Here is a 21,386-nt window from a genome sequence, read left to right on the forward strand (position 1 = left end):
TTCTATTTACCATGCCCCTCTCACTCTCGCCCGCTCTTTCCTCTCCTGCAGGTCACCTTGATCTGGTCAGTCTGCTACTGGAGAAAGGAGCTGATCTCCTGGCTGGGAGCATTGGTAAAAATGGAATCACTGCATCTCTGCAAGGAATTACTAACCCCTTCAGTCAGGCTGCTGCCCATGGACACAGGTGAGAGATTGGGACAAGATAGTGTCTTATACCGCGGGTGGGACACAGTGTGTTATAACTGGGAAACCTTTTATTGAGGGTGGAGAGTATTTGTGAAAAGCTCACCCTGGGGACTGATGGTTTATAGTGATGGATGCACCGCTCTCTTTCACTGACTGGAATGCGCTATTGTTCTCCGTCATATTCATTGTTTTTTTTGTTAACGCACTCTCTTTTTAATCATTGCTCAGGAATGTGCTGCAGAAGCTTCTGTCACAGCCAGACACCGTGAATAGTGACATCATGTCCCTGGAGGACATCCTCGCTGAGGGGGCAGAGGTCAGCAACCCACAGACTCCAAAACCCAGGCTAAATCGCAGCAGCAAAGCGCGAAGTAAAGCGCTGCAGGAAGCTCTCTATCAGAGCGCCGAGCATAACTACCTCGACATCACCATGGAATTGCGCAGCCTGGGTGAGTGCAGCACCTCGCCAATGCTCCCTTTAAGCTGTGCAGCTGTGCACTGCCCCGGAGCTCCCGCGCAGTGCCCCGGAGCTCCCGCGCAGCCGGTGAGCCAGCTTTGAAATATAGAAATTGTGCATATGTGTAATTTTGAATGGGTGGTGCAGCCCGTTAAATGGGTCGCACGGCCCAATAAAAATTACAGGGAACATTGCAACTCTCCACATCCCGCCACAGTGAGGTCCCTTTGAACTCTCACGACTCACTCCCGGAATGTTTCTGCCTTTCCCTAGTCTCCCTGTGGCTCTGGCCAGGGTGGTTGCCCCTCTGTGGACTGGCAGCTGGGTCGGTGGCCCTGCCCTATGGTTAGCTCTTCATCTCCCTGTGTGGATGGGCCTGCGCCTTGGAACAGGGTACCTTGCCCTGCGGTTAACTCTGCCCCTCCCTGTGCAGCGTGATCTGGGCTCAGCTCAGATTCTGGGCCTGACCTGGGACTGCCGGTCCCGCGGCTAACTCTCCCCCTCGCTGAGTTCAAGAACCCAGCATTGTGGGGGCAGTGGCTGCAGTTCCACAGCTGACCTCTGTGTGGCAGCAGTCGGGGAGCTAAGTAACCCATCATTGCTCCGGTTTCCCAGTCGCCCCATTATTGTTCCCCTCTCACCCAGTGGCGGAGAATTTCCTCGGTCTTGCTCCCGTTCCGATGCTGTAACATTGCCAGAAGTGCTGCAGAAACCCCGTTTGTGTGTGTAAAGTTACAGCAGCAAATCGGGAGCAGATCCGAGGAAATTCCCGACCAATATCTACTCGTCCTCCCCTCATCCACCTCCCCAGAGTGCAGCAATTCCCTCATAATGATCTCACAAATCTCCCCCCAATAGTCTGCGAGAACTACCATCGATCTTGGGGATGTATTGGTTTTGAGCCCTTTTAACCGACCATTGTGTTTATATTGAAATCATGAGTTTTGTGTGGGTTATCTTTGGTTGTCGGAGGGCATGTTGCTCATGTCTTGGAGGAAGCAGTCACTCAGAATGTTTACTATTGAGCCAAGTTGAGACCTGCTGCTCCCAGGCCTGTCCGCGACCATCTGTAACTTCACTCGTTTATAACGTGCCGGAGACCTCTGCTGGCAGTCACAGGTACTGCGCCAGTCCACACGGCCTCTGCGAGGGAAACTGCCTGTTCGGCATTTGTAGATTTTCAGAACATTACAAGTAAGAAAGAAATAACTTGCATTTCTACAGAGCCTTTCGCAGCCTCAGGATGTCCCAAAGCTCTTCATAACCAAGATGAAGTACTTTTGAAGTGGAGTCACTGTTGTCGGAAACGTGGCAGCCAATTTCTGCGCACAGCAAGCTCCCACAAGCAGCGTTGTGATTATGACTGGATAATTTGTTTTAGTGATGCTAGTTGAGGGATAAATATTAGCCAGGACACCGGGGATAACTCCCCTGCTCTCCTTCGAATAGTGCCGTGGGATCTTTTATTTCCACCCGAGAGGGCAGACAGAGCCTCGGTTTAATATCTCATCCGAAACATGGCACCTCCGACAGTGCAGCACTCCCTTAGTCCTGCACTAGAGTTTCAGCCTAGATTATGGGCTGAAGTGGGGCTTGAACCCACAGCTTTCTGAGTCCGAGGCGAGAGTGCTGCCCACTGAGCCACGCTGACACCATAGCCTCGTCCCTGCCTGGTCTTCCATCTTTCCCTAGCTGATGTCGGACTTGATCAGATTGTCTGGGCTCTGGAGTAGGTGAAGTGTACACAGGTTGGATATTCCTGTGCCTCGGGTAATATCCCCTTGCTCTTTCAGCTAGGGGCCTACTGCTGGATATCAGCTCCCTTTTGCTCACAACAGTCTGTTCTTTTCACCCCAGCTGTCCCGTGGACTCTGCACTCCTGGCTCAAGTCCCTGCAGACCTCGCTCACCCAACGTCGCTGGCCCATCACTCTGCACCTGCTGAAGGAGTTCGATGCTGTGAAGGACGTGTACAGCCAAGAGATGATTTCCCGGGGACTGTCCGTGATGTTCGACATATTCCGCGAGAGCAAGGTGCAGCACTGTGCACTCTCCTCACACGACACAGCATTATTCTACAATAAAACCTCTCTCACAGACTCTGATATTACAGGCACCAATCCAACAGACTCTGATATTACAGGCCCCAATCCAACAGACTCTGATATTACAGGCCCCAATCCAACAGACTCTGATATTACAGGCCCCAATCCAACAGAATCTGATATTACAGGCCCCAATCCAACAGAATCTGATATTACAGGCCCCAATCCAACAGACTCTGATATTACAGGCACCAATCCAACAGAATCTGATATTACAGGCCCCAATCCAACAGACTCTGATATTACAGGCCCCAATCCAACAGATTCTGATATTACAGGCCCCAATCCAACAGACTGATATTACAGGCCCCAATCCAACAGAATCTGATATTACAGGCCCCAATCCAACAGACTGATATTACAGGCCCCAATCCAACAGATTCTGATATTACAGGCCCCAATCCAACAGACTCTGATATTACAGGCCCCAATCCAACAGACTCTGATATTACAGGCCCCAATCCAACAGAATCTGATATTACAGGCCCCAATCCAACAGAATCTGATATTACAGGCCCCAATCCAACAGACTCTGATATTACAGGCACCAATCCAACAGAATCTGATATTACAGGCCCCAATCCAACAGACTCTGATATTACAGGCCCCAATCCAACAGATTCTGATATTACAGGCCCCAATCCAACAGACTGATATTACAGGCCCCAATCCAACAGAATCTGATATTACAGGCCCCAATCCAACAGACTGATATTACAGGCCCCAATCCAACAGATTCTGATATTACAGGCCCCAATCCAACAGACTCTGATATTACAGGCCCCAATCCAACAGACTCTGATATTACAGGCCTCAATCCAACAGGCTCTGATATTACAGGCCCCAATCCAACAGACTGATATTACAGGCCCCAATCCAACAGACTCTGATATTACAGGCCTCAATCCAACAGGCTCTGATATTACAGGCCCCAATCCAACAGATTCTGATATTACAGGCCCCAATCCAACAGATTCTGATATTACAGGCCCCAATCCAACAGACTCTGATATTACAGGCCCCAATCCAACAGACTCTGATATTACAGGCCCCAATCCAACAGACTGATATTACAGGCCCCAGTCTAACAAAGTATGAGTTACATGACCTCTTGTTACACAATGTGATGTTACTGGTCCCAGTATCACAGTGTGAAGTTCTAACAAACTTTGATATTACAAATCTTATTGAAACAAACTCCTGTTGTAGACCCACTGCTCCGCTGAAGGAAGTCCCTGACCATGGTGGCTCAAACCTGTGCTAGTAACAAGATGCTGGGGGTTACTGCCTCTACGACTTTGTAACAGTGAGCTTGGACAGCACTTGGTGTATGATGAACCATGTGGGGTTTTAACAGTGAACTGCTCTGTGTGAAATCAGCCTGAGATTACTGGGAGCTGAGTGGCTCTGCCAGGTGTAGAACCAGCTGGGCTCGAATCATTCAATTGACTTGACATGGTGTCTCTCTCTGTTACTTTTTCAGAACGATGCTATTATTCGACAGCTGGCAGCCATCTTTAGTCATTGCTATGGGCCCTACCCCATCCCTGTTATCCAGGAAACCCGGGAGAAGATCAAGGCTGCAGTGGGTAAGCATTGCATGGTCTCCTCAACCAGATAGAACTAGATTGTAGCTTCATCTTCAGTAACATCAACGCTGCAATCCTGCCCCATTGCTTTTGCACCAGCGAGCTGTCTCTGGCCCCACATAAACCATACTCATAACCCCCCCCGCAGTGACTGTGCTCATGTCGGGGCAGGTGCCAAGCAGAGCTGATGCTCAACCCCCCAGAGATGGGTCAAGTGGACTCGGACGCTAATGGGCACTATAAACACACCAAGGCATAGAAATAGGCGTAGTGTCCACTCCATTGTTAGGAATGGTGTGTGTCTCGGTACTTGAAGATGAATGAGCCCAGTCTAGTAATGGGAGACCCTTCGTTATCTTGTAACGAGTTTCTTAGTAAAAATTCTCCTTACTGTTCTAGAATACGTAGGGGTCGACACCAAGGGTCAAAGGGCAACCTAAGGGCTGGGCTCTGGGTTGGGTGCAGAAGTGTCTGGGTTCGAAGTTTTGCCTCTGAGGAAAGGATCAATGCTTGGTGTATGAAGTGGCCTCCTGATGGATGAGACCCTGTAGTTTGTGTCACTTGGAGCATCACAGAGACTTTGCCTGGATATTCCACTTTAGGTGAAAGCTCTTTGGATCAGACTTCCCTTCCCCTGGGGTATGACAGGGTGGGGTGGGTTCTGTAGGTGAGGGTCACTCCCCTGGGGTATCACAGAGTGGTGTGGGTTCTGTGGGCCAGGGCCACTCCCCTGGGGTATCACAGGATCGGTAGGTTCTGTAGGTCAGGGTCAGGGCCACTCCCCTGGGGTATCACAGGGTGGGTGGGTTCTGTGGGTCAGGGTCACTCCACTGGGGTATGACGGGGTGGGTTCTGTAGGTCTGGGTCACTCCCCTGGGGTATCACAGGGTGGGGTGGGTTCTGTGGGTCTGGGCCCTTCCTCTGGGATATCACAGGGTGGGGTGAGTTCTGTGGGTCAGGGTCACTCCCCTGGGGTATGACAGGGTGGGGTGGGTTTGTAGGTGAGGGTCACTCCCCTGGGGTATCACAGGGTGGGGTGGGTTTGTAGGTGAGGGTCACTCCCCTGGGGTATCACAGGGTGGGGTGGGTTCTGTAGGTCTGGGCCCTTCCTCTGGGGTATCACTGAGTGGGGTGGGTTTGTAGGTGAGGGTCACTCCCCTGGGGTATCACAGGGTGGGGTGGGTTCTGTGAGTGAGGGTCACTCCCCTGGGGTATCACAGGGTGGGGTGGGTTCTGTAGGTGAGGGTCACTCCCCTGGGGTATCACAGGGTGGGGTGGGTTCTGTGGGTCAGGGTCACTCCCCTGGGGTATCACAGGGTGGGGTGGGTTCTGTGGGTATGGGCCCTTCCCCTGGGGTGGGATGAGGACAGAAGGTGTGTCATGGTTGTAGATTCAACACCCTATCTGTTCCTTCCTGCAGATCCCATTCTCCTGAATAACCAGGAACATTCAGACATCACATTCCTGGTGGACGGGAAACCATTCTATGGCCATCGGGCACTGCTGTCGGCCGCCTCACCCCGGTAAGACCCTGCGGTTCACCAAACTGTCAGACAGTCAGTTCTACTCATTCTCAGATTAATACATTGTGCTGAGGTGGGGAGATCCTGTTGGTTCAGTCCAAATCACATTTTGTTAATTTGAGCTGCGATCGTTATGAATTGATTCATTAAGCCAAGAGTGAGAGATTCGTTGGGCCCTGCAGCAACCGCAGGGTGAAATTACCCATTAAATTATAGTGTCAGGAGCTGCTGTTTGTACATTCTCAGTACAGTCAATAACATGTACCTCCGACTGTGCAGTGTCTGGAGCTGCTGCCTGTACATTCTCAGTACAGTCAGTAACCTGTACCTCCGACTGTGCAGTGTCAGGAGCTGCTGTCTGTACACACTCAGTACTGTCAGTAACCTGTACCTCCATCTGTGCAGTGTCAGGAGCTGCTGTCTGTACATTCTCAATACAGTCAGTAACCTATAACTCTGACTGTGCAGTGTCTGGAGCTGCTGTCTGTACATTCTCGATACAGTCAGTAACCTGTACCTCCGACTGTGCAGTGTCAGGAGCTGCTGTCTGTACATTCTCAGTACAGTCAGTAACCTGTACCTCCGACTGTGCAGTGTCAGGAGCTGCTGTCTGTACATTCTCAGTACAGTCAGTAACCTATAACTCTGACTGTGCAGTGTCTGGAGCTGCTGTCTGTACATTCTCAATACAGTCAGTAACCTGTACCTCCGACTGTGCAGTGTCTGGAAGCTGCTGTCTGTACATTCTCAATACAGTCAGTAACCTATAACTCTGACTGTGCAGTGTCTGGAGCTGCTGTCTGTACATTCTCAATACAGTCAGTAACCTGTACCTCCGACTGTGCAGTGTCTGGAAGCTGCTGTCTGTAAGTTCTCAGTACAGTCAGTAACCTGTACCTCCGACTGTGCAGTGTCAGGAGCTGCTGTCTGTACATTCTCAGTACAGTCAGTAACCTGTACCTCCGACTGTGCAGTGTCAGGAGCTGCTGTCTGTACATTCTCAGTACAGTCAGTAACCTATAACTCTGACTGTGCAGTGTCTGGAGCTGCTGTCTGTACATTCTCAATACAGTCAGTAACCTGTACCTCCGACTGTGCAGTGTCTGGAAGCTGCTGTCTGTACATTCTCAGTACAGTCAGTAACCTATAACTCTGACTGTGCAGTGTCTGGAGCTGCTGTCTGTACATTCTCAGTACAGTCAGTAACCTGTACCTCCGACTGTGCAGTGTCCTGTAACCTGTACCTTGTCACAGATTGGTGCAAAATCCTCTCTTTTTATGTAAATTTCAAAGTGTGGTTTCCTATATTTCATTGACCAATCCAAGTGACACGTGTGAGCGAAGGACTCGCCCGCCCCCTACTATCAAACAATAAATGTGGATTCCTGTGAGTGTCATTGAATCACTGGACAGGGTTTTCCTGGAGTGGGACAGACTTGGTGTGTGCAGTTTAGGGCCCCTTCTCCCTGTCCAGTTCGCATCGCTCGAGGGTTATCCGAAATGGGTACAGCAACATTTTCATTGCTGTAAGGATGCAAGGATGTCTTGCTGCAGTTGTACAGGGCCTTGGGGAGACCACACCTCGAGTATTGTGTGCAGTTTTGGTCGCCTTATCTGAGGGAGGATGTTCTTGCCATGGAGAGAGTGCAGCGAAGATTCACCAGACTGATACCTGGGATGGCAGGAATGACGTATGAGGAGAGATTGGGTCGATTGGGCGTATACTCGCTGGAGTTTAGAAGAATGAGAGGGGATCCCATTGAAACTTATAAAATTCTAACAGGACTAGACAGACTAGATGCAAGAAGGATGTTCCCGATGGCCGGGGAGTCCCGAACCAGGGGTCACAGTCTAAGGATAAGGGGTAAGCCATTTAGGACAGAGATGAGGAGGAATTTCTTCACCCAGAGAGTGGTGAACCTGTGGAATTCTCTACCACACAAGACAGTTGAGGCCAATTCATTAACTATATTCAAGAAGGAGTTAGATATATTTCTTGCGGCTAAAGGGATGAAGAGATATGGGGAGAAGGCAGGGACAGGGTACTGAATTTGGATGTTCAGCCATGATCGCATAGAATGGCGGAGCAGGCTCGAGGGGCCGAATGGCCTACTCCTGCTCCTATCTTCTATGTATCTTTGTTTCTATGTAAGGAATGTCTTGTAAATCCGGGATCCTTTCTTGTGTCATTACTTACATGAATGTTTTTCTCACTCTTAAGGTTCAAAGCTCTTATTACAGCCAGTCCTTCTGCCGATGGCAAGACCTGCAGCCCCATCGAGATCAAGGATATCGGGTACAGCACATTCAAGGTAACTAACAGTGGAATAACAAATTCCTGTTATAACCAGGTAACGTGTTAACCCCGTGTACACCTGGTGTATGTGCTCCTGGTGCCTAACCCTGTGTACACCTGGTGTACGTGCTCCTGGTGTCTAACCCCGTGTACACCTGGTGTATGAGCTCCTGGTGACTAACCCTGTGTACACCTGGTGTATGTGCTCCTGGTGTCTAACCCCGTGTACACCTGGTGTACGTGCTCCTGGTGTCTAACCCCGTGTACACCTGGTGTATGAGCTCCTGGTGACTAACCCTGTGTACACCTGGTGTCTGAGCTCCTGGTGTCTAACCCCGTGTACACCTGGTGTATGTGGTGCTGGTGTCTAACCCCGTGTACACCTGGTGTATGTGCTCCTGGTGTCTAACCCCGTGTACACCTGGTGTATATGCTCCTGGTGTCTAACCCCATGTACACCTGGTGTACGTGCTCCTGGTGTCTAACCCCGTGTACACCTGGTGTATGTGCTCCTGGTGTCTAATCCCGTGTACACCTGGTGTACATGCTCCTGGTGTCTAACCCCGTGTACACCTGGTGTACGTGCTCCTGGTGTCTAACCCCGTGTACACCTGGTGTATGTGCTCCTGGTGTCTAGCCCCTTGTACACCTGGTGTATGTGGTGCTGGTGTCGAACCCCATGTACACCTGGTGTCTAACCCTGTGTACACCTGGTGTATGTGCTCCTGGTGTCTAGCCCCATGTACACCTGGTGTACGTGGTGCTGGTGTCTAACCCTGTGTACACCTGGTGTATGTGCTCCTGGTGTCTAACCCGTGTACATCTGGTGTATGAGCTCCTGGTGTCTAACCCTGTGTACACCTGGTGTATGTGCTCCTGGTGTCTAACCCTGTGTACACCTGGTGTATGTGCTCCTGGTGTCTAACCCCGTGTACACCTGGTGAATGTGGTGCTCGTGTCTAACCTGGTGTACGTGCTCCTGGTGTCTAACCCCGTGTACACCTGGTGTTTGAGCTCCTGGTGTCTAACCCGTGTACACCTGGTGTATGTGGTGCTCGTGTCTAACCCCGTGTACACCTAGTGTACGTGCTCCTGGTGTCTAACCTGGTGTACGTGCTCCTGGTGTCTAACCCGTGTACACCTGGTGTATGTGGTGCTGGTGACTAACCCCGTGTACACCTGGTGTATGTGCTCCTGGTGTCTAACCCTGTGTACACCTGGTGTACGTGCTCCTGGTGTCTAACCCTGTGTACACCTGGTGTATGTGCTCCTGGTGTCTAACCCCGTGTACACCTGGTGAATGTGGTGCTCGTGTCTAACCCCGTGTACACCTGGTGTACGTGCTCCTGGTGTCTGACCCCGTGTACACCTGGTGTATGTGGTGCTGGCGTCTAACCCCGTGTACACCTGGTGTATGTGGTGCTGGCGTCTAACCCCGTGTACACCTGGTGTATGTGCTCCTGGTGTCTAACCCAGTGTACACCTGGTGTATTTGGTGCTGGTGTCTAACCCTGTGTACACCTGGTGTATGTGGTGCTGGTGTCTAACCCCGTGTACACTTGGTGTATGTGGTGCTCGTGTCTAACCCCGTGTACACCTAGTGTACGTGCTCCTGGTGTCTAATCCCGTGTACACCTGGTGTATGTGCTCCTGGTGTCTAACCCTGTGTACACCTGGTGCACGTGCTCCTGGTGTCTAACCCCGTGTACACCTGGTGTATGTGGTGCTGGCGTCTAACCCCGTGTACACCTGGTGTATGTGCTCCTGGTGTCTAACCCCGTGTACACCTGGTGTACATGCTCCTGGTGTCTAACCCCGTGTACACCTGGTGTACGTGCTCCTGGTGTCTAACCCCGTGTACACCTGGTGTATGTGGTGCTGGCGTCTAACCCCGTGTACACCTGGTGTATGTGGTGCTGGCGTCTAACCCCGTGTACACCTGGTGTACGTGCTCCTGGTGTCTAACCCTGTGTACACCTGGTGTACATGCTCCTGGTGTCTAACCCTGTGTACACCTGGTGTACGTGCTCCTGGTGTCTAACCTCGAGTATCCTGGCCGATATTTATTCCTCAACCAACATCACCAAAAATAAATTAACTAGTTCATCTCATTGCTGTTTTCTGTGGTATCTTGCTGTGCACAATTTGGCTGCTGTATTTCCCTACAAAACAGCGGTGATTACACTTCAAAAGTACTTCATTGGCTATAAAGCGCTTTGCGATGTCTTAAGGACACGCAAGGCGCTATAGAAATGCAAGTTCTTCATTTGTGGAAATGTTTTTTTCAGTCAGCTGATTAGTATTGGTCTGTGCACTGTCTCCTTCTGATTCTGTGATTTCTCGGCAGTGCTTGGTTCAGTATATTTACAATGGAGGGACAGAGGGACTGAACATCAGTAAAAGCCAAGCCCTGGAGGTAAGCTGTCCTCTCCTATGTGACTGCTTTCTCTCTTCGCCAGCATTCCTATTCCACCATCTCATCCAGGTCCCAGTGGGTGAGCTGTTGGAGCATGGAAATCTATTTCCCCGGCCCATCATTCAGGTATTAATGGTGCTTTGAAAGGGTGGTGTGTACAATTAGCCTCATTGCCACTGGGCCAGGGAAGGAAAATCCATCTAGGACTCCCTGTCCTGATCATGTCCACTAACACTCGCTGGCAGTGTATGTGTAGGGACTGTGATAATAATGTTTCCACCACACCCCCATCATTGAACGGACAGATGATGCTCAATGTCCATCGACTGTTGATGAGGAGCTGGTTCTGGTGGAGTGGGAATGTCCACAGATCAGAACTCAGCAAGTCAACAATTGGAGGAAGAAAAGAGAAGGAAGTGAGTGGGTTATAAGGAGACGGGCTACAGCTGTGGTCTAGAGTAGTGCTCGTTATCTGAGATTCCCCTGGAGAGACTCGGAGAAACTTACATTAAAGATTATGTGTGGGGCAGAGTCCATGTTAGGGGAGAGTGTACATGGGCTGTGGGAGGAGATTATAGGGCTGGGTAGAGTCCATGTTAGGGGAGAGTGTACATGGGCTGTGGGGGGAGATTAAATGGGTGGGTAGAGTCCATGTTAGGGGAGAGTGTACATGGGCTGTGGGAGGAGATTAAATGGGTGGGTAGAGTCCATGTTAGGGGAGAGTGTACATGGGCTGTGGGAGGAGATTAAATGGGTGGGTAGAGTCCATGTTAGGGGAGAGTGTACATGGGCTGTGGGGGGGAGATTACAGGGCTGGGTAGAGTCCATGTTAGGGGAGAGTGTACATGGGCTGTGGGGGGAGATTAAATGGGTGGGTAGAGTCCATGATAGGGGAGAGTGTACATGGGCTGTGGGGGGAGATTAAATGGCTGGGTAGAGTCCATGTTAGGGGAGAGTGTACATGGGCTGTGGGGGGAGATTAAATGGGTGGGTAGAGTCCATGTTAGGGGAGAGTGTACATGGGCTGTGGGGGGAGATTAAATGGGTGGGTAGAGTCCATGTTAGGGGAGAGTGTACATGGGCTGTGGGAGGAGATTAAATGGGTGGGTAGAGTCCATGTTAGGGGAGAGTGTACATGGGCTGTGGGGGGAGATTAAATGGGTGGGTAGAGTCCATGATAGCGGAGAGTGTACATGGGCTGTGGGGGGAGATTAAATGGGTGGGTAGAGTCCATGTTAGGGGAGAGTGTACATGGGCTGTGGGGGGAGATTAAATGGGTGGGTAGAGTCCATGATAGCGGAGAGTGTACATGGGCTGTGGGAGGAGATTATAGGGCTGGGTAGAGTCCATGTTAGGGGAGAGTGTACATGGGCTGTGGGGGGGGAGATTATAGGGCTGGGTAGAGTCCATGTTAGGGGAGAGTGTACATGGGCTGTGGGGGGGAGATTATAGGGCTGGGTAGAGTGTCCATAGGCTGTGGGAGGAGATTAAATGGGTGGGTAGAGTCCATGTTAGGATAGAGTGTACATGGGCTGTGGGGGGGAGATTACAGGGCTGGGTAGAGTCCATGATAGGGGAGAGTGTACATGGGTTGTGGGAGGAGATTAAATGGGTGGGTAGAGTCCATGATAGGGGAGAGTGTCCATGGGCTGTGGGAGATGATTACAGGGCTGGGTAGAGTCCATGATAGGGTAGGGTGGACAGAGCGGTTTTGTTGGATGTGGAGAGATTTGACTCGTTCTCGGACCCTAACGGTTTTACTCAGTGCTCATGGCCCTGTCTCTTCCAGGTTCTCTCGGCTTCCAGCATCTTCAAACTAAAGCCTCTGACACGCCACTGTGAGGTCATCTGTTCAAGGAACTTGACGCTTGCTGTCAGCCCACGCACATACCAACAGGCCAAGGTGAGGCGTGGTCAGCAGTGTCGTGCCCTGATTTCCACGCAACATAACGTGCCGTGTCCTGAGCTAACGCTGGGCATTGCAAAAGCACACACACACAATTAATGGGATAAATGGAAATCATCCGGGTTCTACAATGTGTGGACAATCCGCTCCATGGATCACATAATCTAGGCCGACATCCCACGGAGTGCTGCACTGTCAGAGGTGCCGTCTTTCGGATGAGACATTAAACCGAGGCCCCGTCTGCCTGGTGGATGTAAAAGATCCCACGGCACTATTGGAAGAAGAGCAGGGAGTTCTCCCCGGTGTCCTGGCCAATAGTTACCCCTCAATCAACATCACTAGAAACAGATTATCTGGTTAATATCACATTACTGTGTGTGGGATCTTTCTGTGTACAAATTGGCTGCCGTGTTTCCTACTGGAGTGAGACTTGAACCCATGACCTTCTGACTCAGGCGAGAGCAAGTAACTGAGCCACAGCTGACACCTAATCACTTCCTCCTATTCCCATCAATGATCTCCTTCCCACTCCTGTACTGCAGGCACTGACTCACGGTGAGATACGGTCCCATATGGAGCTTCTCGAACCTCAGCCAAATCATTATTCTTCATGTGGAAGCCCAGTCACTGGTTGTCTGAGGTTGCACTGCCCAATGTCATACCCTCATGATGCTGACACTGTCCGGCAGGGGGTGCGGAATAGTGATTAGGAGTGGGAACCTGAGGGGAGTGGGGGGAAGGTAAGTTCCAGATGCACTCTGGTCAATTGCTATCCCAGCTCCCTCTCCGAGATGGACTAGCCCCTAGGGAATAAATCTGGAGTTAGATATTAATACTGAGAACTGATCCCAATAAGACAAATTAATTCAGATCAGGTTATGGAGAGATTCACTGCGCGTGGCTACAATTAAATGGTTGCTTCCTGTGGACCAATGTCTTGGTTTTCTGCCTTTTGTGAATTCCTGCACTGAAGGGTTTTGATAAAATAAATAGGGAGAAACTCTTTCCACTGGCGGGAGGGTCAGTAACCAGAGGACACAGATTTAAGGTCATTGTCAAATTCAATAATAACTTTCAAAAGAGAATTGGATGTTGTCTACATGGATTTTAAGAAGGTGTTTGACAAAGTACCACATAGAAGGCTAGTTAACAAAATTGAGGCTCATGGAATAGGTGGGTCAGTGGCAGCTTGGATAAGGAATTGGCTTAAGGATAGAAAACAGCGAGTTGTGGTAAATGGCTGTTTTTCAGACTGGAGGATGGCAGACAGTGGTGTTCCCCAAGGGTCAGTGCTGGGGCCACTGCTTTTTTTGATTATATATAAATTACCTGGATATTGGAATACAGAGTAGAATTTCTAAATTTGCCGATGACACCAAACTTGGGGGTGTGGCAAACAGTGAGGATGATACCAATCGACTGCAACAGGACATAGAAAGGCTGCAGAATGGGCAGACAGGTGGCAGATGGAATTTAATACAGAGAAGTGTGAGGTGATGCATTTTGGCAGAAGGAACAGGGAGAGGCAATATACACTTAATGGCACAGTTTTACAGAGTGTGCAGGGACAGAGGGACCTGGGAGTTAATGTGCATAGGTCCCTGAAGGTGGCGGGACATATTGAGAGAGTGGTTAGCAAAGCATATGGGATCTTGGGCTTCATAAATAGAGGTATTGAGTACAAAAGTAGAGAAGTTATGCTGAACCTTTATAAAGTGCTGGTTAGGCCACAACTGGAGTATTGCATCCAGTTCTGGTCACCACACTTTAGGAAGGATGTGAAGGCCCTCGAGAGGGTGCAGAGGAGATTTACCAGAATGGTTCCGGGGATGGGGGATCTTAGCTACAAGGACAGGTTGGAGAAGCTGGATTTGTTTTCATTAAAGCAAAGGAGGTTGAGGGGTGATTTGATCGAGGTGTACAAGATTATGACGGGTTTGGATAGGCTGGATGGGGAAAGGCTGTTCCCATGAGTTGATGGTACAAGGACTGGGGGGACACAGATTTAAGGTTTTGGGTAAGAGATACGGGGGGATGTGAGGAAAAACTTTTTTACGCAGTGAGTGGTGAGGACCTGGAACTCGCTGCCGACTGAAGTGGTGGAAGCGGAGACACAATGTTTTCAAGGGGAGACTGGATAGGCACTTGAGGGAAATAAACTTGCAGGGCTACGGGGATAGAGCGGGGGGGTGGGACTGACTGGATTGCTCTGCAGAGAGCCGGCACGGACTCGATGGGCCGAATGGCCTCTTGTGCCGTATGACTCTGACTCTATGACTTGAAAAGGGAACAATTACAGGACTATGAGGAATGAGCAGGGGAGTGGGACGAATTGGAGCTCTTTCAAAGAGCTGGCACAGGCACGATGGGCCAAAAGGCCTCCTTCTGTGCTGTATCTCTCTCTCATTCTTTCTTCTGAAGGTCTGGTCCTATTTTGTGCAGGTTCTCGAGGCCTCTGAGCTGGTGGTCTACTGCAATGGATACTTCCTGAAGAACATGCTGCCTTTACTGGAGCAGGACTCCTTCCAGCAGCTACTGCAGAGCCAGACAGAGAAACATCACGATGTTCTGACAGAGCTGCAGCAAGCTCTGGCCTCCAGGATGCAGGCTGTATACCAGCCTGTCTCCAAGGAAACAATGGTGTGATTTTAAACCAGGGCCTGAATGCAAACTCAACCTTTGGATGATGGACATTGCCCTTTTTCTAAAATAATGGAGACCTCGATTAGCTTACGTTCTCTGTAAATCTGAGTGCTGTGATGGAGATCTAGTGTATTGGAGAGGCTGAATCGGAGTGATAAGCTATGATATGAGGGGCTTGTCACTGAAACAAAGGAACCTATGACTGCTTCCTCTCAGGATCTGTCTTTCTATATCTATCTCTATCTCTCGTTCTCTCTATCTAACAGATTTTATAGATCAGGAGCTACTTTGGTAATTTGTGAACACTTAACCAATGTGGTGTCCAGTCCACAAAGAGACTAAAGGGGATCAGGGCCTTCTACCCTGGGGCAAGGAATTCTGGGTCTCTTCTATCATTATACCACCTTTCCTGTCCTCTTGGCACTCTCATTTTTGAAGGTCATTGTGTCATTATCAGAAAATATGGGTGCATTGCCTTTTACCTCTCTTCCACCCCTTCCCCCCACCCCCTGTTGCCCATGGACCCCACTCTCATCCCATTTCTCCACTCGGTCTCCGCCCCAAGGTCATTTTAATCTAGATAAGGGCCAATTCTCTGACTGCATGTCTGCAGTCCTCACTGGGCAGTGGGTCCGTGGTCTGTGAGCAGGCGAGGCTCCTGGTGGTAGGGCACCTTCGGAGCATCGTCCCTCTCGGGCACCACGGCTGGGATGTCTCCGCCATTCATGACCCATGGCGAGCCGCTTCACTCAATGATAAACAGTTCATGTGCTTCAGACAGCAAAGGTCAGAAAAACATTTCATAAGTTGAAAAAGTTAACATCAATTCATGCAACATCTTAAAATTAAACTTGCCTACAGTGGGCTAACTGCAGGGGCTGTTTCAATAGGTGGTCTGTTTGGCCTGGGTCAGTAATCTATATGATGGTCTCCGTGAAGTGGTGTCAGCCCCTGAACACATGAGTGAGTCAAAGCATTGAAAGCCAAGCTTTGTGTGAGATTGGGAAACGCCACCATCACAGCAGCCTTTAAAGGGCAGCGTCACAATTATTACCCAGAGGCCTCTTGGCTGTTTACAACCGAAAGAGGAAGCAGAATTACTATTTATTACTAATGTGCAATACTGTGTATAAATTATTGTTCAAATGTTTCTTTTTGCTTAATTTAACTTTTAATGTATTTTCTTTGTGTAAAAGAACATTTTTATTAACCTGGAGAAGACTATTAAATTATAAGGAATGTGACAGAAATCTGTATTTTCATCAGGAATGAAAATCAAATGAAGGATTTCAAAACTGTGACTGATAATTTTACAATGTTGAATGCATTGATGCCTTTAACACTGTGTGCCTTTTATAATTAAACAGGACTCGGTTCTATCCTGTCCTCGTGTGTGGTTTTGTATTTTTCAAGGGGTGGGGGTGGGGGTGGGTGCAGCCACAACAACACTTGACACCATCCAGGAAAGAACAGTCCGCTTGATCAACACCCCTGCCACTGAACTCAATCTCCACTGAGGCTGCAGTGTGTACTATCTATAGGAGGCACTACAGCAACTAACCAAGGTTACTTCACAGCAGTTCTTTCCCCTGCAACTTGCACCACCTAGAAGGACAAGGGCAGCAGGAGAATGGAACACCATCATCTCCAAGTCACACATCAGCCTGACTTGGAAGTATATCGCCATTCCTTCATCATCGCTGAGGCAAAATCCTGGAACTCCCTCCCTAACAGCACTGTGGGAGAACCTTCACCACACGGACTGCAACAGTTCAAGGCGGCTCACCACCACCTTCTCAAGGGCAATTAGGGATGGGCAATTAATCCCTTAGATGGTAGAAGTTGATCACATCCTGAGAACAAATTCAAAATAGGACACACTTTAGGAGTTTCATCAACAAAGAGCTCCCAGAGATGAAAGGAGATGATGTTCTAAGCCATTCACAGAAAGGTAGTTATTATGTCCGTGTGTAATTGAGACACGGACTGCAGGAGCTGGTTACAACAGGTGTTTACTGAGTGGAGACAAAACTGGAACTACTATGCAAAGTTACTACACAGGCTTATATACAGGGGTGGTCACTACTGGTACTGCAGTATACAGGGGCTGCAGAATATAGTTCCTTCTGCAAAGTACATACACTACAGTAGTCATGAGCTTATCATCCAATAACAACCTCTTCCCCATTATACATCATGCAGTGGATTGTTAAATATTGGCATAAGCGGTCCACAGTGCCATAACAACAGTGTCAATGACCAATTCAATCCCACCTGCAGCCATGAATTGTACAAGGCCACCCCAAATCCACAGCTAATACACTCTTTGAGCAATGGAGAAGTGATTTATTAGCAGATTACTCATGCTCAGCTGTCTGTGGGAAGGATTTATAGGAACATTCACAGTCTGACAGGCTCCTTCCATGGCCATAACCATCTTTATTCCAGGCAGGGGAGTTAGTTCTATACAGCAGCAAGGTTTTATGAGCCCCCACAACTTATATGATGAGGATGGGGTCACCCACACTCACCAGATGTGAATATCTCACTGGATGTCAAACCCAGAGTTCAAGTCCCACACTCGCCAGGACTATCGTGTGCAGGATGCGAACTGACACACAACCGCAGGCAGCAGGAGCTAACCGGACAGGGATAGACGCACCTGCACGTCCTAACCCCCATGGAGGAGACGGTGCTGGCCATTATTGGAACGGATGGCCGGCGGCAGGGCTGAAACCATCAAAGATGATGGTATCCTGATACCTAATCCTCCTCACATCCCACTTCCCCCTCATCCCGCAATCTCTTCTGATTTACAAGCTGCAGGTGGTATAAGCGGCACCCCTTACTTTCCTCCCTGCTCTCCCACCTACCCTTGCGCCTTTTTCCTTTCAGATACCCAAGAGGAGTAATCTGGCCAGGCGAAGAGACTGATGATGAAGACACGGTATCGTCACTTGATTTCACACTCGCAGCTCAGATACTGACACTGCGCATATCTTAGAGGATAGATTAGAGACGGGAGCTGCATGTGGTGAGACACCGGGCCAAGTGGGCTGCAGCCAGGGCTGGGGGCAAGGATAGCACGGGTGCCAGTTCACCGGAGGGTGAGGTGGCACACAGGTTCCGCTGCAGAGGACTCAGATGAGGACTTTAATGGGCAGCCTACAGAAGAATAACAAAGTGCTTGGTGCTTTGGGAGGCCTGCCAGAAAGCCTGCATTCAATGTCAAGGAGCATGGAGGAATCCAGTGGCAATTTGGCACAGGGCTTTGCGCAGAGCTTGGAGCCCGTCCTTTCCAGCATGGAACTAGTGGCCAACTCCGTTTGCACACTTGTGGACCCAACCACGATGCAGCGTCTGATGGCCAATATCGCAGCTTCCATTGCAGCACAAGCAGCAGCCACCCAACGTCTGGGTGCTGCAGTGGAAGCTCAGACTGCTGCCATTGTGGCTGCGGTTACCAGTGTTCAAAGGGGCTTGCAGCATGTCATGGCAGTCCAGCAATCTGTCCTCCAACAGATTACTCGGATTGCTGAGGCTTCGCCTCGGGAGAGTGGCAGTGACTCCCTGGAGGACGACCCTGTTGTCCTCTCTCAGGCTGACAGCAGTCGTCCTCCCACCCCTGCCACTCCGCCAGTGCCCTTGCTGTTGCCTGTCAGCCAGCCAGCCCAGACTGTTGCGGCCCAGGCCGAGATGGGGCAGTCTACAGCTGGGCCTTCTGGGCCGAGAGCTGTTCGAGGTCGTCCTCCAAGGCCATCTGCAGTCTCCTCCACTGAAAGTCAGCAGCCTTCCACCAGCCATGCTGCAGCCACTGGGGTAGCACTGCGTAGGAGCATTCGGAAGGCAGGCACTAGGGAATGCACAAGGGTGATTAGTTTACCTTTGTATGCATTATGCAATGATTTCAGTTATAAGTTAGGTTTGTGATGTTTATTTTGTGGTGGCTTTTATTTTTCCAGTCATGCTGTATTGCAAGGGGTATGACTGTTACTGCACCCATGTCTGGGAGCAAGTGGTTTGTGTCAGGAAATAATCCTTCAGCACCTTCCTGTAGACTTTTGCAACTTGAAAGAACTATGGAAAGCTCCAAACACTTGTAAAATTGGGGCTGGAGCGATGAGCTCCAAAATGGCAGCGCTGGCATCAAATCAGCATTGCACGCTGATTGACGTCATGATCTGCTTGCTTTGCATATTTTCGGCGGACGTTAGCTGCTCGCGCGCTAACACACTCACTAACGTGGCGCCCAGCGCGATTCGCGGCAGGTATTCGCCCGTGCATTGGATGCCATTTTGGTCCCTGAACAGCACCCTTAGCGCCCAAACAACAGGTGCTACTAAGCCCAATCTTGTGCCCATAAAATTTGGCATGCATTCATTGAAAACGTATTATAAGTGCCTGCAGCATCGGTTACTCCTGTAGGTGGCACTTGTGAGAGCCGTTTTCAATGATAAAGCTGTCACACTGTGGCACACAATGGCTGCTATTGGATTGTCAGTCTATCACCCGGTGATCGGATCGTCTGGGCCAACAGATTTCCAGAAATCGCTCAAAATTCATTTTGAATTTTTTTTAGTCTGCCATTTTTTTCCCTCTGAGTTTTTTTTAATTGATCAAAATAAGAGTTTAATCAAAAGAAAATTCATAAAACGACATACTCACAATAACATGATTAAATGTATCCCTGAGATTGTCTTTTGTGTCTTTTCATGTCTTCATTAAAGTTTTCACTTGGAAACCTTGGAGTTAATATTTTTGCCCGGAGCTGTGAGCTGAGTTTGTTTTGTGCCATCTGAGCGTGTGCAGTGTCCCCACAAATCCCCGCAATCCTCAATACTGTATCGGCAATGTATTGCGGGAATATTTTCTTTAACTTCTAGTACTTTCTGCTCAGTAGCTTTTCTTCAAATAATTTTGAAAAGCAAGGGGATAAATTTCTAAAGCTTTGAGGCAAAATACATATTTTACAAAAAACAGAAAATCAGTGTGTGTGTGTTTATGCGAGTGTGCAAATATGTGTGTGTGCAAAAGAGCGTGCGAGAGCACAGCATTCTGATTACACACCTGTTGTATATTTTGTTTTATGTTCTATAAACTTTAGAAAGTATATTAAGCGAAGTGAGTGCATCGTCATGTTAATTTTCTAAAAGTAACACTCATTTAAATTTTGAAGCCAACTAATTATCACACCTGTGTTTTATTGACAATTCTAAGAGATAAAGAGTGTTTTTCTCCATTTATGTTATGTTATTTTTTTAAAAATGAGTTGAATTTTGATGCCAATTCATTATCTCCATATGTGTTTTGTTGGAAAGTTCGACCTGTGAGACAGAGATTTTAATTTCTAACAGGAGGGAGGGAGAGACGCCATGAGAGAGAAAGCCAAACCATTTCTGTCTTCATTCTAATTTGATTTTTTTTTAAAACAAGTTCAATTTTGAAACCACGCAGAGCTCTTTGAGAGAATAGGGGGGAAACTATTCGCGGGTGTGGGGTTTTCAGGCTCTCTCACCCACCTTTGAGGAAGGTGAGTGAGACGGGGGGTAAATGGATGGAGGGTTAAGATTGAGGTGAGAGATAGTGCAGTAAAGGGGAGGGGAAGGTATTGGGGTGGAGTGGATAGTTGAAACGTCTCCCACTCCTGCTCATTATTTCCCAGGCCTCCAAAACACTGCAACCTTCTTATGCCTACAATCTAAAACCCAAACTTGGTGTCACCTTACCTTGTCTTCTCTGCGGCTCTTTCCAACCTTGCCGGAGTCTAGAGTCTGACAGTTCAGCTCGATCTCTCTTGCAGAGGTGGTGGTGGCTGGGGGACTGTATCAACTGTGTTGGTCACTCACATTTCAATCCATTGACTCTTTATGCCGACAGATATTGGGTGCAATATTCCCGTTAAGCCGCGCAGCCATGCAGTGATCTAGAGGACCCGCGCAGGGTGCTTGCTGGCTTCACAATGGGGAAAAGCGCATGTGCACGGTAACTTGAATGGGCCGCGCATCACCTTAAAGGGGCTGTGCACCCAAAAAAAATGAAAGGGAACATTGATTGGGCACATGCTGTAGATTGACTTCCTTGCTCTAGGCTCAGGCTTAGAGCTCAGTCTCTTGTTTTAAAATTGCACTGAGTTCCCCTGAACATGGGTGTTTAATTCTGACCCCAGGAAGCAGAGGATCTGTGTTGCTGACGCTTTCTCTGTGCAGGGATTTGTCACCGGGCTTGTCAACTAAACCACCTCTCCGAAGAGTATATTCTCAGAA

General features: G+C 49.2%; 1 protein-coding gene across 1 annotated transcript in view; it reads left to right on the forward strand.

The window, feature by feature from the left end:
• LOC147105404 (ankyrin repeat- and BTB/POZ domain-containing protein 3-like) overlaps window positions 1-16,502 on the forward strand; it is a 58,046-nt gene extending 41,544 nt beyond the window's left edge. The window contains exons 9-17 of the mRNA XM_086011704.1: window positions 52-187; window positions 418-638; window positions 2,504-2,679; window positions 4,234-4,339; window positions 5,760-5,862; window positions 8,084-8,174; window positions 10,506-10,574; window positions 12,364-12,477; window positions 14,923-16,502. Coding sequence (XP_085867830.1) covers window positions 52-187; window positions 418-638; window positions 2,504-2,679; window positions 4,234-4,339; window positions 5,760-5,862; window positions 8,084-8,174; window positions 10,506-10,574; window positions 12,364-12,477; window positions 14,923-15,126 — 1,220 coding nt within the window. The 3' untranslated portion in view covers window positions 15,127-16,502. The remainder of the gene's footprint in view (window positions 1-51; window positions 188-417; window positions 639-2,503; window positions 2,680-4,233; window positions 4,340-5,759; window positions 5,863-8,083; window positions 8,175-10,505; window positions 10,575-12,363; window positions 12,478-14,922) is intronic.
• Window positions 16,503-21,386: the final 4,884 nt, after the last annotated feature.

Source organism: Somniosus microcephalus, chromosome 18 (genome assembly GCF_052327205.1).
Source record: "Somniosus microcephalus isolate GS21.2 chromosome 18, FLI_Smic_1.0, whole genome shotgun sequence".
Classification (NCBI taxonomy): domain Eukaryota; kingdom Metazoa; phylum Chordata; class Chondrichthyes; order Squaliformes; family Somniosidae; genus Somniosus; species Somniosus microcephalus.